The sequence below is a fragment of the Aythya marila genome (assembly GCF_965140915.1).
Source record: "Aythya marila genome assembly, chromosome: 20".
Classification (NCBI taxonomy): Eukaryota; Metazoa; Chordata; class Aves; order Anseriformes; family Anatidae; genus Aythya; species Aythya marila.
The window spans coordinates 9,319,284-9,336,577 of NC_139061.1; the positions used below are offsets into that span (position 1 = coordinate 9,319,284).

At 38.1% G+C, this 17,294-nt stretch overlaps 1 protein-coding gene across 8 annotated transcripts in view; it reads right to left on the reverse strand.

The window, feature by feature from the left end:
• Window positions 1-17,294, reverse strand: part of BCAS3 (BCAS3 microtubule associated cell migration factor) — a 353,644-nt gene that overhangs the window by 190,031 nt on the left and 146,319 nt on the right. For all 8 annotated transcript variants that reach the window (XM_082776135.1, XM_082776133.1, XM_082776131.1 and 5 more), the window contains one exon: window positions 3,345-3,445. In XM_082776135.1, the coding sequence (XP_082632261.1) occupies window positions 3,345-3,445 (101 nt within the window). The remainder of the gene's footprint in view (window positions 1-3,344; window positions 3,446-17,294) is intronic.

Here is a 17,294-nt window from a genome sequence, read left to right on the forward strand (position 1 = left end):
GTTCTGAAAACTGCTCAAGAGGCTGTCAGTCCATCCTGGCCACCTTCATCTGGTCCTGTTCATTCCTCCCTCTGCCATGACAAAATACATGCTGTAACTCAACTGCTAAACGTCTCCTGCTGTGGCAGCAAATAGGGGATCACGGTTCTGCCTGCACCTACCTGAAGTGGACAGAGGAATTGAAAGTTAATTTTCCCCAAATTTTCTTGTCAGTATCTTCAATCCTGACTGGGACACGGGATACACTTTTTAAAAGCAAGCTGTTACAGCTATGTTCCGGCTGCTCTCTAAAAGTTCACACATTAAACAGCACCGCTTCACATGTATGTAGTGCGAACAGTATTTCAAATCAAAGCTCGTAATTATTGTTGGCATATCCGAGGAAACTGCTGGCAGAGACCATCTTGCTGGAAAGCAACAAGATTTGTAACAGAGAGCAATGTGAAGTGCACCGTGAGACACTGAGCACCTCGGGTCACATTCATTACTATGCTGATGGCAGGCAAGCATGGATGTGCAACACGGAGCTTAGGAGGGCTGACACACTGATTTAACTGAAATTCTGACAATTAAAACAAAGCTAAGGGTGTTTGCTTGCCATGAATAACCACACGTACTTTATATTATACGTGCATATGAGATACATATCTGTGGGCATGTTTACATGTGGATATACACACAAACACAGACAGAAGTGTCACAGTTCCATGCCTACTTCCAAAAGGCACAGAGAATACAGAGGGTGTACCTAAGAAACAATAAATTCAAATACTAAGATTTTCCTTTAGGTATTGGCTCTCAATGAGACTAGATATAAACTTGAGAAAATAAGTTACATTTCAGTAAACGCATCCAAAATGTTTTTGAAAAATGTCTTTTTATGGTGATAGCTCTATAACTCATGAGTACCAACTTTTACAGACTGAAATATGTCAACTCTGGGAATACAAACAACCATGGGAATTTAAGAATGTAACATTTTCAGCAATGTACATGATCAGGATTGAGCCTTGTAAATAGAAGAGCAAACAACGTTCCTCAGTAATACAATTAAAAAAAATAATAAAACAGCTTTTAAAGATCAGAAGCAGGAAATGTGAAATGAAAATATTAAGCTCTGGTGAACTCATATTTTTAAGATGACAAAAATGGACTGCTAAATTCCTATAAATTTTTGCTGAAACAATGATTAGCTTCACACAAAGAATGTAATTTAGTAAGCAAGTTCATCAAGATATATTTTTGTATCTCTATGACATGCAAGTGCATCTTACAGTTTTCTTTACTCTTACATATGTGCATTAATACTGATTCTTAATTCGTTAAGAAACAATTTTAAACACTGGATTATGTTCTAAGTCCTCTGCTAACGTACAATGACAAATGCACAGCCTATTTAGCACTATTTCCATCTTTGCATTTATCTTAGCGTAACTCAGATCGACTGTAGATGTTTCTGAGTCAAGTAGCTTTTATGTAGCAGTGTAAATTAGGCCACAGATAAAGTAATCTGTATATTTTAAGCTTGAAACCATCAGTGTCACAGAGCCGAGAGGTAAACAGATGCCTTTGCAATTTTACTGAGGCTATGGCCAGATGTTCCTATTCACTCTCCTGTTGTGTGCAGGACAAACATATTGTATCTACTTCACACTGACAGCACACATTACCCACTGTTCTAATTGAAAAGTTGAAGTGAAGGGCAGTGTTTTTTCACTGCATGCTGTTACTGTTGATAACAACACTTTAATTTTGAAAAACATACTTGCACTTTAGGCTTAATCTAAAGTGGCTTGCTTGGAGAATGCTAGCATCTTCCTGCTCAAAAGAGATATCATCACTCGTTTCACTTAGCAAAAATTAAACATTCCCGAAGCAATCTCTGAATTATCTGTGTTCTGAGTGATGTCACTTTTTTTTTTCCTTACATTTAGTCTGGTGGGGGGATAGATGTGATGAAGTCTGAGCAGTCTTAATTCCTTTGACATTGTTTATCTTCCAAGAATTAGCAATAAACCAACCCCCATAACATAGGTTTACCTCACTCTTTTTCCCTGAGGTTGCCCACTATACTAAGTCACCAAAATAGGCAAATAAGCTCAACTATCCGAACAGTACTGGAGAGTCTTTACAAGTATAAGGACTACTAGAGGTGAAATCTTGGCCCCAGTAAGCTCAGTCACAAAATCCCCACTGACTACAGTGATCCAGTAGTTTCACCATCTTTATGTTTTGAGAAATCAGAGACAAATTAAGCCAACAAGTTACATGAACGTGTAGCTATGTTAGAAAATTTAGGCCAGGTTAAGTGGATTTACAAGAATAGATTCCCCAATGAATGCAACTCCCAGGGGGGTGCATGTGGAAACCCACCTTCTCATTTTAGGAAAACTTTGTGAATGATTTATGTACCAGTAGGAAAAGCAAATCACATCTACAAGTATTTCATATTCATGAAATGATGCCACATACCCCAGCAACACATTTAATGCATCACTCCCATAATAACATTGTCCTTAAAATGAAGGAAACCCACCTATTTTGTCAGGATGAAAACCACGTATCAGGTACCTATAATTGCTTTGGTAAATCCAAAGCATTCATAAATTTTATTTATTTATTTCTCTCTAGCCTTTTATTTCTAACAGGACCTAATTCTCAGTGCATTATTAATGACTTACATTCTTAAACTGAAGTTAAGCTTTGAGCTGAATCATCAAGCATTTTCTGAGTTCTTAAAAAGAAACTTCACTGACTGTAATGAGGCAAGATGGCTAAAATTACCAAGACTTAATCTCATATAAAAATATTCCACCAAGCAGGATTATTTTAACACACCATAGTATTTGTATCTAGCCATAACTCAAAGGAATTATCAGCTGGGATGCAGGAACAGAAAATCAAGAAAAAAAGGAAATAAACCAGTTGATCTACAATTTTTACACCAAAATTCAGTGAGTATAACACAGGTCATGACTGAAAAGGCATCCTTATTTTCCAAGCCCACTTTTGTATCCATGTCTGAAGAGGACCACGTCAGGAGAAGAAGGTAGTTAGGTAATTTCTGTGGACTACTGAAACTTCCTACTTCACCCTGAACTTGCCCAGGATGTGACTTGTGCCAATAATGACTGGGGCTTTATATAGTTTTTAATATACATTGTATAAAACATAAAGACAGTCAAACTCCTACAGCGTTAAGTCAGTGAAGTCAGCTTTACAGAAAGCAATAGCCATGGTCCCCTGGGAGTTTACTTTCAATTTTGAGCAAAGTTGCAGATTTTATTTCTAGTGGACATTATTACTGTTTCTCTTTTGTACTGGAATGTTCCATAAGAGCATACCTGTGACAGCCACTCTTCATCTTCTTGTCCGCTGTGGTCAGATGCTAAGCTGTCGTACGACTCATGTCGAGTGATAGGTCCAGGGCTTCCTGGTGGAACCACTAAGAACAAAACAAAACAAATGAAACACACACACACACACACAAGAAAATTAAAAAAATCAGATTTATTTTTAGATGTTTTTTTAAAAAGATTTTTCAGTAAGTTATTGGTACAGAAACATATGTATTTCCCTAAATCTGTGGTGATATGCTGGAGCACAGGAAGAGCTCAAATACTGATATCAAAAGTGATGAAGAGATTTGTTCTTCAAACCTGAATGTATACATACAGCTACTATGATAACCCAATTGACTCTTCTTCTTTTAACCTTAAATACTAAGTGAACAGATAGAACAGTTCCAGAACAGATGACAATCATCTGTCTTAAGGTATTTAACACTGAGAAATGCCACTGTCAGTGATGTAAGCCTTTTCTGCAAACTTTTCAGCAAAATTTGAACTGCTGAACTGCTGAAAATTTGCACACTGACAAAAGCTATCCTGAGGCACTGGGACAGGTGCTATCTTTGAACACAGACTACTCCAAGACTTCATGAATTGAAAGATCGCTCTCATTTTGACATTACCATGGTTAATTCAAAGCTGACTTCATAAGCAACTTGGTTTTTAGGCTTTGATGTTTCTTTCAATTCAATTGTAAGGGCATCATTATCATAGTGTCACCTTTCCGTTACAGTAGTTAACAATATATTTGTTAAGAATCCACAACAGAGCAAAGTTTGGTATTTTCATTTGCTACAATGACTAAATACTGAGACTATTTCACTGTCCTCTAAAACACCAAATTCTGTATTCAAGTGTTACATTGCTCTATGGTAATACTCCGTAGTACCTCATGATAACTTTGGACAGATAAGGAAAACCCTTCCTGCAGCTGCAAGTGACACAAGTAATTAGAAAGAGGCATTATTTCAAGCTGAGAGATAAATTCATCAGCAGCTATTAAGCAGAACAGTCCAGACACAACCTTCAAGAAACCCATAACCTACAAACTCCACAGAACTGAAGCACCTCCCTTCCAGCCACTACCACAGATGCTCAGCTGGGTAAACTTTTGGTTTGACTCACCATCAGATCTGTCCACAGTGCTCACCAGTAAACCTTTTATTAACAGCATCATAAGAATCTTACATTACTACAATGACTTAAATACGTCCATGTGGTTTTCAAAAGACGAATGAATAACCTCAATTCACAGAGCAAAACTAAGTTAATTTTGTTATTCATTGCTCTTGTTCCTCTTTATATGGACTCATTGCAATAGAAAATTTCAAGTTGTTCAGTTCTGTAGACTGCATAATATCCAAAAACACTTTTAAAACTATTCCCATTTATGCATACGACTTTGGAGAATACCACAATTTAGTGTTCAAGTGCTACCACAAAAAAGACAGATAATTTTAAACTCATTATTGTGAAGATTAATATTTCATGATTCCTGGTCCTTGAGTCCTTTAAAGATGTCAGCAAAGCTTACAGTCTAGCTACTTTACTTCTCAGGCACCGGCATCACATTGCTTTGACTAAAACTTCATGCTTGAGAAAGCAGAAAACCAACGCACTCCAAGTGAGCACCCAAGACCATAGGACAGGTGCTATTTGCCATTTTCTGGTACCTGCCTATTGTCAGGGCCTGGCAGAGGCCCGGATTCAACACCGAGAAACTCTACCCACCTTGAGGGAAGAACAGAGACTGCAAAAGCAAATCACAACAAGCAAATGCAACAATGGCATTTTTTACTGTGGTAAAATGAGAGTTCATGCTATGGTGATAAAAAACCGGACAATACTAAAATTAGAACCAATATTTTAATATTCACATAATCTAAGAATGACTCGAAGTTTTTAAAATTGGTTTTTAAGAACTACATTATTATGGGGTTGACCTTTATGTGTCAAGTTTCCATCCACTACAAATTTTTACAGGCATGTTGTAAACTCCTAATAATAGGAATTTATAATGGCAAAGCAGACACAACTGTAACCATAAATACAGAACGGCGCCTCTACAATATAAACAGCACGGGCTTTTCATAAATCCATATATTATATGAAAAAATAAAAAGGATTTCCATCCTGTTTTTTTAAGTGGGTATCTAAACGCAACCTCAGCCATGGAGCCATTGGTAACACCTCCGTACTGCAATGAGGTCTGAAAGCTGCAGTATTCCCAACTCAGGTCTGGGCCTAGCTTATTACACAACAGAAGTGTAATACATTAGGATAATATATATATATATATATATATATAGAGAGAGAGAGAGAGAGAGAGAGAGAGAGAGGCCCGGTATATAATACATACGTAGAAAGAGAGGCCCAGTCTCAGGAGAGGTTGTGACAGGAAGCCGCCACCCATAATGGCTGCCACTGCCACGCACTGAGGCGAGCACGAGGCCCAGGGGTGCCTCAGAAGCCCTGGGCCTGCCCACGCACGTGCCTCAGCAGCTCCAGGCGTTATTGCAGCGCTGTGTGCTCATCAGTTTTCAAAGTAATATAGGAACTATTCATCTCTGTCATGACTGCAGTGACAGATGTGCTTCTGTGACTTACAGATGGGTCTGCCCAGCCCGTATCAAACTTGGTATTAAGAAAATCCACACACTGTCCCGGGTTCCAAACTGCTGACGAATTCACAGCACATACCTGAATATGACAACAACACATCCATACTTCCCCCTTACTGGTGAAGTTTATATTTGAAACCAACGAAACAAAGCCATTATTTTGACACATTTTGCTGTTGCCCTAATCTTCCCCATATCTCCCGACTCCCTGACCATAAATCGCACTGACTGCAGGAACGCCTGTTTCTGAGGGCACAGCTGATCGACTGCAGCTTTCCTGCTATCGAGCGCCGCTAACAAACTGCTCATGACTCTAGCAGATGTTTTTGCTTTCAAACCAACAGGAACTTTATGGACTGTTCTGAACTTTTTTTTGTTCCTTCTATCCCAGGGGCAACTACTAGAGCTGTCAAGATTCGGGAAACTGCTATCCAGTGACTAGCAGCAAAAATGCTGGCCTGGGGAGCAGCATCCACACTGCTCCGTCACCCTATTTCTCCATTGTGCAATACTCATACGGCAAGCTGAACACTACATTTTACTGGATATTCAAGACAGCTTGACAGAAAAAAAGAAACAAAATTAAATTTTAACAACAGTTTTGGTTCTACACTGTATTGCCTTTTCCTGTACGATCCCAGCTTTGCATAGGTCTCGTGATAACCCACTTCAGTGCAGCTTTGGGCTGCAGCATTAACTCTTTCTACCAAAAAGTGACGACATGCTGAATTCCACGGAAACGCTCTGCCTTCGAGTTCACCAGCAGGGCAACAGTGATAAAGCCTCAGCTGAGGTCAAACCTCAGTAATTTATTTTGCTATTTAATAAAATAGCATTTATGTACCACACCTATCACAAAAGCAGGCATTTAAAAAAGAGTCTGGTTTTGATAGCAGGATCCCATAATGATGGTCCCAGCCTTACCACAGGCAAAGCACGCTCAACTCCCACTGCCCTTAGTGGGAGCATGCAGCATTCTGTGAGATATGACCTTGTAAGACAAGTGATCCTTGCTGGAGATTTGCCATTGCTGTACTGCTTATTACAGATATACATACATTCATTTTTTTGCAAGTTAAAAATGGCCTTGAAGCTATAGAAGCAAATATGTCCTAAAAATCTAAAAGCCATTTTTTCTGCATTTCTGGGTCACACACCTCTTGCATCATTATCAACTATTCAGTTCCAGGATGAGATTAATTTAAGTTTGGAGGGACATTTCCAGGAAATTAGCCTAAAAGTACTATTTTATCTTCTTGCCTAATTCTTTAAAAAACTGAATTCCAACTTGAAAATACAACAGCTTCTTACACATCAGTTCAAATGGTCTTACGCTGTAACATACAGCTTTTCAATTTTGAAAGAATTTCACTATAATGCTACACAATAATAATTCAAAATTCAAAAATTTTCAATGGCTTTCTATCAAGTACTTTTTCTTGCACTCTTATAATTTCTCTTTCATTGGGAAAAAGTCATGTGTGTCACAAACAGACAAGGAGCAAGCCCTTCTTGCACAGAGATATTTTACTGGCAATTGCAAGTGCCAATAAATCCAATGTTCTGTGTCTGAGCTATGCCAATTTTTAATTTCTTGCTATGCTTACTCCATCATCTGGAACAAACATGTATCAAATATCAGAATGCAACTCTGTTTACTTTAAAATTAAGCGAACACAGTAATTTGTACAAATACCTGCAGAGAAAAAAAAAAAAGACAACAACAAAAAACCTACAACAAAAAATGAACAGTTCTTAAAAATATAAGGTGAGAATTAAAACATACAATTTTTACCTATGCAGCATAAAACGAGTTTCCAAATATCATTCATAAATGCAAAAACTGTAAGCAAGCTTGCATGCATTCAAAGTCACTTTTTAAAAACTGGAATGCTACACTGCAGAAATCAGGGTTTTGTCATAAATATCTGGTAAGAGGCAAAACCACCTTTGAGCTGCTCAAAAGTGCTACTGGGGACTTCAGACTCTGTTCTTCCAGTGAAAAGTGATCTATATCAACACTAAGTCTGGAATATATTCCTATCTATCCCTCTATTCTGACTATTTCTACTGAACCTTTCCCCATTTAACTAAGGAAAATCAGAATCTGAGTGAAAACTGTTGTTAATCATTTTCTTTCTTGACGTGAACATGGTCCTTTCATTTTCATCCCTCAAAATAAAAGGTGCAAGTGCTTACCAGTGCTCTAAGGTAAAGTTAAAATAAATAAATAAGGAAATAAATAAATAAATAAATAAAATTAATCCACATGCATCTTTCTGTGCAGCAACATGATTAATGTTACTACTATACCAAAGATCATTAAAGGCAAGGGTCTAAAAAACATTACAAATTTATTCACTTGGGTGGTAACTGTTAGCGCTAGGAAAATTGCACAGAAATGACTGCAGAGACAAAAGTTCCACAAACCAAAACAAAGGCTGAAGTACATCTGAACTGGTATTCCTCTGAAACTCTAGGACCGAATTCACACAGTTAAATGATTAAGTATGAAAAAAAAATTTTTTTGAAACCTTGCCATGACATTTAGTGATAAATAAGAAAGCAAACAATTTTTATTAAGCTCAGGAATAATTTGCATAGGCATCCTTGGTGTGTAAGCAAGACCTACACTAATACACATGTTTGGTGAATATTGGAATTAACAAAGAGTGCTTTTGTTCACAGACAGGATAATTATACAATAAATACCTAGACCTAAGACAAATCATTATTCATTCAAAAATTATAAATTGTCATCTTTCAGCAGCACAGAAGTGTTGGAACAAAGAAACACTACAGCTCAATTGTTGTGTGCACACTTATGGTTTTAATTTGTGAACAATAAATCATTAGTTTTACTTAGTTTTGTGTACTTCTTGAACCAAAAGGTTTTAATTTTCTCATTTATATAAATAAGCTTTACACAATTCGATTTAATTGAGAGTTATATACGAAATTCCCAATGTGCTCTTTTCTAAAGGATGTATGTTTGTCCAAATTAAGAGCAAACAAAGGCATTTGCAGACTATAAAGACTATTTGTTCTGTGCTGCCTGCCATACACACATGCATGCAGACACCCAGAAAACTCTCCTTTATTTTAACTGAAAACACAGGAATTTATCATTTGAAATAAGATTCTGTAATCTAGTAGAAACAGAAACAATGTGCTCTTAACTAATTCATCAAGGCCAAAGCCTGTCCTTCATCTACGTGCAAGGGAAACAGGTATACAAACTACACATTGCATACCCCCTGGTTTCATATAAATCACACAAACATCTGATTTTGATGCTTTTTCTGTGATTCCTAAGTTACATCTAAAATGATCACAAGTGGCTTAGAGACCTGAGGTAATCAAATGCTTGTCAACAAGCTTCAGGATTACTTCTTTTAAAATTAAACTCCACAATCTGAATGATTTACTTCATGCTACTCTGGAACTACTGGCGCATTGGTTACATCACATTACGCGTGACAAGTAGAATGTGACAGTTCTGGTCTAGGTCTACATGCCGCCACCTCAAAACCAACAGGTCCACCTCTTTTCCCTCTTACAGATAGGATCTCACTTCCACAGAGGTCGGTTTTGTTATCCTGCAGTTGGGTGACTTGCTTCAGCAAAGGCTTTCCATGCAATTTGAGTCCAACAACTAACAGAGTTTCACTGCACGCATGTTCCAGCGCCTGCCCTTCCAGCACGTAGCTCTACAACTGCTGGCTCTACCTCTGCTCAAGTTTGACAGTAAAGCGAAAACCAGATTTTGCTTTTAGACACAATTTTTACAGCCACATTTAAAATAAACTGTTTGTAGTTTGGTGATATGGTTTATGTATTTTTACTTGTGGCTATACGTTAGTGAACAAAGTTCTGTTTTTAATGCATTTTTTACCATGTAAACTTCTGCAGGAGGATTCCACGCAAATTAAAATATACTCTTTCACCCAAAATTTCTCCCTTGTCAATTTTTTCTAATGTTATAACTGTTTCTGATATTCTTATATGCATAAACATCATAAAATTACACTAAAAAACCCTACAAATCAGGAACTTAGCCAGCCTAGCAGTTATTTCGTAACACCAATTGACTTATATTCATTCGTTATTTGTATATTGACCACAGTTTATTAGGTGCTTTATAGACTATCCATTCCCTGTATCAGCACTTTAATCTTAAAGGAACAGTCAGGACTACAAGCAGGATATGAATTCTGCTTAGGTTTTCTCCAGCTTTGATGACTGCTTTACTTGCTCCTTACTTTACACTGGTTTGACAGCCAACAGCCTGGATTTTTTTTTCCCCAAAAAGGTACTGATCAGGTATTCAGACATCACTGTTACTCTTGGTTGCACCACAAGAGAGGTGAATCTACATCATGCTCAACTCCCTTCCTTGTCTTAAATTCCCACAGGAAAGCCATGAAGTACAATGAGCATTTAATCTGGGCAGAGCTAGAACCTGATATTCCTCCCAGTACCAAGCACCTTAAGGCTGTTCAACACTTTATATGTTCAGACTGTGAGCAGACTATCAGTTCTGTACCAAAGGATAACATATATATTCTGTCCTGAGTTAAAGAATAATTTCAACTGCACAAACCTGTGGTGAAATCCATCTGATGGCCATCTTTAAGGAATTATGGAAGAGGTAACTATTTCTATAATTCACTGACTTCAAAAGTATGTTTGACATTATTGTCGGGAAAATTATGTTAACCATGGATTACTGTTACAATCAAAGTATGTAGTGAGAAGTCAAGAGGCTTAGTAGTAAATTTTCAAAGCGGTGCGTGGGGATTTACCCGTTTGACTCCCATTAACGTCAATAGGAGTCGCGCGGCTAAATCCCTGTACACTGCTTTGAAAACTGACCCCTTCGTGTTGATGGACCCCTCTCTAAGAAGTTCCAGATGACCATGTAAGAATAGTAAAGAACTGTTTCAGCATGTGCCCTTGTTCATTATTGTTGTTTGTACACATCTGAAAGTATTTTAATTCCTATATGCAGTGCTGTTTCCAGCATTTAGTATATAAAATACGGATTAAGATGGGCAAGTCCTCAGTAATCTGATGAAGCCATACACATGCCCATGTATATATATCAAAAAACTGACACAGGTTGGCAGCCTCCAAAACACCCTACAGAGTTAATTTTTATCCACCTTGTCTATATTATTTCACAAACAGCAATTATGGCTGAAGAACATATCAGGATTTAGTACATTGCTCACATGCAGTTATGCAGCTCTTTCATGGAATGATACCTGACCTGTTTCTGTTTACCCCAATCAGTCCAATACTCAGTCAGAAATTAAATTTGCTTCCCTTTACCACTTAATCCTGTTTCCTGTAGGGAGCAGGAAGTACAGGTTACAGTTTTCGGGAAACTTAGCTTCCCCTTAAAAAAAGACCATGAACTACAATTTCATTAGAAACATCTTTTTTGAAGCAGGACGGTGATCCAGATTAGCTTGCAATCTGTTATGCCCTCAAATGTAAGAAGCAAACCTGAAAATTATATTTTCACTGTTTGTGACTACTGCCAGGAAAACCCAAATACTCAGAGAAAAAAAAAAAAAAGAAAAAAAAACAGTATACTTGTTCAGTAATCTGTGGTTGATACCGTGAAAATACAAAACAAAATTTAACAAATCAGACAATATAAAATATATTTTTAGATATTTTTATGAAGTCAATGAAATGCAAAGGGAAGAAAAGGAGGGGTGGGACCCAGACCTATTTTAACTTGAAATGCTGAATAGAAAGATTTGTGAGAACACTACACCAAACCTGTTTCAATGTTGCAATTTATAATTAGTTCTCTAAAATTCTGAAATTAGTGGTTTATTTGGATGTAGAAAAAAAGTCCTCTGAAATTTCAAGGAATTATAAAATCATTCCACAAAGATCTGGACTTTTAAGGACATCTGAAAACTCCGTAGAAGCTACTGATGCACAGATCCAGGAAATTCATTTACTATATGGCAATAACAAATTACAATTTCATGAAAAGGATACACTAGCTAGAGATGATTTCAAGTAGGAAGAATAGTAACGACAATCTGACAATCCAGAAAATATAAAAAAAATATATATAATTTCCCATCTGGATAATAAAGTTAAACATATGTACTCAAGTTAAGTATGTGAAATCTCCGCTGTGTGCTGGCCGTACACAAAATACCCCAACAACACATCGCTGTTTCCCATCTTTAAGTCTATTGCTCTAACAGCTAACACGGTTAGCTGCAATACTCTTGCTGAGAGTAGGGGTCACAAAACCTAGCAGAATCACCCAATCTACCGAAAGGCTGTTTGTATGTTTGCTCAGCACTGACAAAGGAGCCTCCCCCCTGCCTCTCTGCAGACTGCCCTTAGTTCTGCAACCCTCCCCTCTGTCACTCCGACCCTCCATGAACTGCGTGTGCTATGCTGGGTCTTGCAGCTGCTCGTTTAAGCCCAGAACACTCGATTAACACAATTTTGTGGACAGGCCCCCATCTGTGCTGTACAGGTGCATTGTTTAGACAACATTCATGTGAACAGTGCATAAAAATTATGGCACGTTGAAATGTTAACGCACCCACCAGTGCTTGTTCTGGCCCCGCTATAGGGTTCAGAGCACTGCAGCTTGTGTAAACTCAAGTGGGCTTCACCCACTTCAACATAAGGTCGGAGAGCTTTGCTTAGATAGCCTTCATCAGCAGATTATGTGGAACTGTGCTCTGAAGTGCCACCAGTGCTGCTGCAGAACCAGTACCGTCAGCAGAGACGCCGATGGGCCGCTGCGAGCACCGCCTGCTTCACCTCCTCCAGCCCAACTCGCGTCTGACCACAGCCACGCAGAGAGCTTGCTCTCAGGAACAGAGCAAGAAGGCTTTGAACACCTCGTAACTACATGATAGCATAATTGTGGTTACAGAGCTGGCTCTGGTTGTGATCAGTTTTATTATTTGGAATCGAGCTCTGTTGTGACAGACATTGAACATATACACAGCGAGATGCAGCTCTTGCCTCGCAGACCATACTATCCACACACACACAACAGATATATGTATTTGTGTGTTTGGCACGTACCATAATAGATATTCTTTCACATCAGTGAGAGAATAACCACACTATTAAATACATATATAGAAAAGAGTGCAAGAAAAAAACAGGGGTAGAAGGCTGAGACGCAGTGGAATACTGTGACTAATCACCAGTCCCAGTTCGTTAGCCTGTTATTACCTGGCTGCCATCCTGCGCTCTGCTGCACACAGAAAAAGGCCAGCAGACCAGAATGACCAGATTCCTTACTGTACCTGCCCGGCCTAACTCAAATGGCAGCAGCGTGGCTATGATTACGTGCATCATAGCTTGTTTTTCATAGTATCTGTCTTCACAGCACATATTCACAGTTATTTAATACACTTTCTACTCTTATTCTGAGTCCCACTTTCCACTGCACAATACTCACTAGTTAGATGCATGGAATTTTTATTTCCATCAATGGAATGTATGGAAGGAATATAAAATAGGCAATAAAGAACCACAATGTTGCTTAGAAACAAAAGTCTTGCTCAGGGTGCATAGCTTTCATACAAGGGAGCAGGAAGTGCAAACAGGATGTCAGCGTTCAGATTATCTGTATAAATTGTGTTATCATCTACCCCAAACAAACAATGAAGAAAGGTTAAACCCCTCCCTTTGAAGACAATGAAGAGTTATTAAGTTTGACTTCTATTGAAAGCCATTTTCAGTAAAATGCAAGATATGCATAACAGTTGGTCTAGAAATGAAAATCTGTTGTAACACCCAAAAGTCAAAGGCAGCCATAAATGTAGACCTTAATCTTTCCAGGAATCCCTTAACGAAGTCTATAAAACTGATTATATCTTCAGGCCTAACTCAAGTGCAAATTCTTACTCAGAAATAAGTAACAGCCATGGAAGTATTACTTGGAGACCAGAACAGGAACAAAGGAGGAGAATACTGAGCACTGCTTCAAATCCTAAAATTGTGAAATATGAATTACATGGCATTTACAATAAGCAATTAATGAGACAGCAGAAGCCTCAGCTACATGTCTATTTTTCTGAGAGAGGAGCACAATTTCCAGAAGTGGTCAGAGTGGGATAAAGAAAACACTGCATCATTCCTTTTAACACAACAGAAATGGTCTTTGATTATTTAAAAGCCAATTGCAAAGATCTGTCTTCAAAACCTCCTATTGGAGGTTTAATAGCAAAGAGGTGCAAGTACACTTACCAGCAACACTATAGTAAAGTAGAGACTTTTGTTTTAACAAAATCTATATTTATACGATTACATTTCCTATGGTTGAGGGCAGCTGTAATTAATGGATTTCCCTCCTTCCCCTAATGCAGTCATTTGTCAATTTAAACACAGAATGTCCAATCAATTTTGATGTATTTAGTAAGCAATTTGTCAAAGAGTACTGCATACCAGTTAATATATTAATTCTTGTCACTGGCCTGCTTCTGACAACTGCAGGTTGTCTCCACAAAATTGGTCCTGATGAGTCAAAACTCTTGCCAGGAATGTGAAGGTGCCCTTTCCAGAGTCAGAGGATAGAAATAATAATTCATTTTATTCAATACTTTTTTGGGGAGAGTTTTTGCTCTGATTTTGAGGTGTTTTTTTTTCATTAACACGTGAGTCATCCATGTTTCAGGGATCTGTACTACAGATACCTCCGATGTTTGCAGGCAGTGCTTTGCACAGCTCTCCTCGTGCTATCATGTTATGAATGTCAGTCTAACTGTACCAGGTGAAGGTATTTATATTTTAAGAAAAAAATATAACAAATGGGACTACGTTTCCTTCCTTTGATGTGATTAGATTTATGAGTTGCACAGAACATTGGCAAATAAAAAGTGAATGCTAGAGACACAAATAAGATAAAATACTAGGTGTTAAACCTGACAAGGGTAGGAGAGAAACATCTAGCAACTAACACCCCACACTGAAGATCTGAAGGTTGTAATATATCTTAGGCTTCCACGATGGACTCTTACAAAAATAAAAGCAAATCTGTAATCTGCTCCACAAGAAGCCAAGGAGATTCTCAAGACTTATTTTCACTCTGACCAACTGCAAAAAGCCTGAAACAGAAGCAGGCCAGCATGCTGTAGAATTTAAAATGTAAATTCACTTTCCAGCTATGAACTTAGAGAAGAGTTCACATCTCCTGCTACCCACTTTCTCACCTCTTGCACCAGCCATGGCTGCAATACCATGCTCAGGTAGACACAAACTGCATAGTCTGATCCAGGTTTTTGCAGCAGATGTCACAGATGACCTCAAAGCAATCAAACAGCTGTGCTAATCCACTTACGAAAACCCCTGGGATAAAGGTCTTGGACACTTGTTGTACAAAATACTTCTTCAAACAATGGTTCCTTGTTACTTCCTTACTAGCTGTGAATGAAATTTAGGAACCTTTAAAAACATTAAAAGCCAAACCAAACCATGCCTAACTAAATACCTAAGTGCAGTATTTTTGAAACCTCCTTTTTTTATTACAATAATTTAGTGGCCAACTTCATACTTTTCAGAGACTAAAACAGATTTTGGTCCTGTGTTTTGGCATCAGCCTGCATATTTATGAAAACCTGCAAAGTATAGCCCTCCAAGTAGACTGCCAGACGTTTCATTGTTCTGTCCGTCTGCTGACAGAGGTACTCTGTGCTAAAAAGCACACTGAGTATTTTTCAATGACCCAGGGGGCAAAGGTCACTTATTATAAATGGATAATGAGACCTAATGCAATGTTCTGAGTGTGGACAAAGAAAGGGTCTATCTATACCCCCTTGTGACTTGGTCATTCAGGCTTTTATTTCCCCTGCACACTTAATGGAGCCAAACAATTGGCAGAAATGCTATACAGAAACTGAGAGAAACCGCTGTATTCTACCTCTGATAGACAGATACAAATAGTGACCCTGAAACGGCGCCAGAATTCCTCTTACCACTAACGTGGCAGACAGATGTAACATTCACCCTAAACCTCCTATTTAGCCATTTGCTGGCAATTAAACTTACTGACGGAAGTGATAGCACATCAAACCACAGGCTGCAGCTAATGTCAACTCATTACATTACTACAGGTAAGCAGAGCCAGATAACTTCATTTTAGCGTGTATTTAGTGGGGGGAAAGCTAACAGGTGCTTTGGATTCTTTGTGTGAATCCTGTTTTGACTCCACTTTTTCAGAGAGTTCACTGAGTATCTTCAGATATAACAAATCCAGAAGACAAATAAAACTTCAAAGAAGATCACATATACACAAATTTCTGTTAATGCTATTTTTACTATGTTCTCTATTTTTTTTGTCTCTACTGTTTATTATTCTGTGTTTTTCCACATTCCACACTCATCTTAAAAAAATCCTTCTAAATGAATTAAAACCCGAATTAAAATTGTTCACTGTAATTCAAGTAATACAAAATCATTACTTTGTTGGAATCCCTCATTCCTCTTCCATTAAAAAGATTCCAGTACAAAAATATTTGAATTGCATGGTACTTGACCTGTTAATGATATACAGAGTGAGTCTCATCCATCCCTAATTTCAGGAGGTGGGGTAAGCCTGTCTGTGTATACGACCATTAATGCTCACAGAAAGGCTTTTGTTCAGACGGTATCTATACATTACTTAAATTTCAACAGAAACCCAAAAGTATACAAACTACTTGTACTAAGTGTCCAAAATTCTCCAGACAGCATTCTGTGCTTTTGGACTCATGCTGCAATAACTGCATGCGACATGCAATACTTTCTGTATTTATACGCTTGACAGTCTGCAGGAGACATAGCTGAAAGACAGTCTGGAAGAGACAGACATCAGCTAGAGCACAGAATTTGGGGAGTTGGGGAAAGGAATGTGGCCTAAACAGACAAGCTGCAAGGACTCACAAACATAGCAAGCATCTGTGAATTAAAGCTCGCTGTGGAGAGCGTTTCAAGATGACTCAGTATTGCTGTTTTCCCTGAAGACACTACGTTTGATAGTCTGGTTGTTAGATAATTCAGCAAAGCAAGAGGCCCGACAGCCCTAAAGAACAATAAATGCACACAGCAACAGACAGTATCCTTTTGTCTAAACGCTCTGTCTTACATAGATATTTTAACTACTAACAGGATGGCAGGATATACGTTACAGAAAACTGCTAGAATGGGGTCTTAACTCCACCTCCTTGGTGGCAGAAAACAGATGATGTTTTTCCTCACAAATATGCCGAGCTAAATGTGACTTCTTGAAACACTGCAGTTTCTGTGAGTGAACCTAAGTATGCCTTTTTTTATCTCATTATCA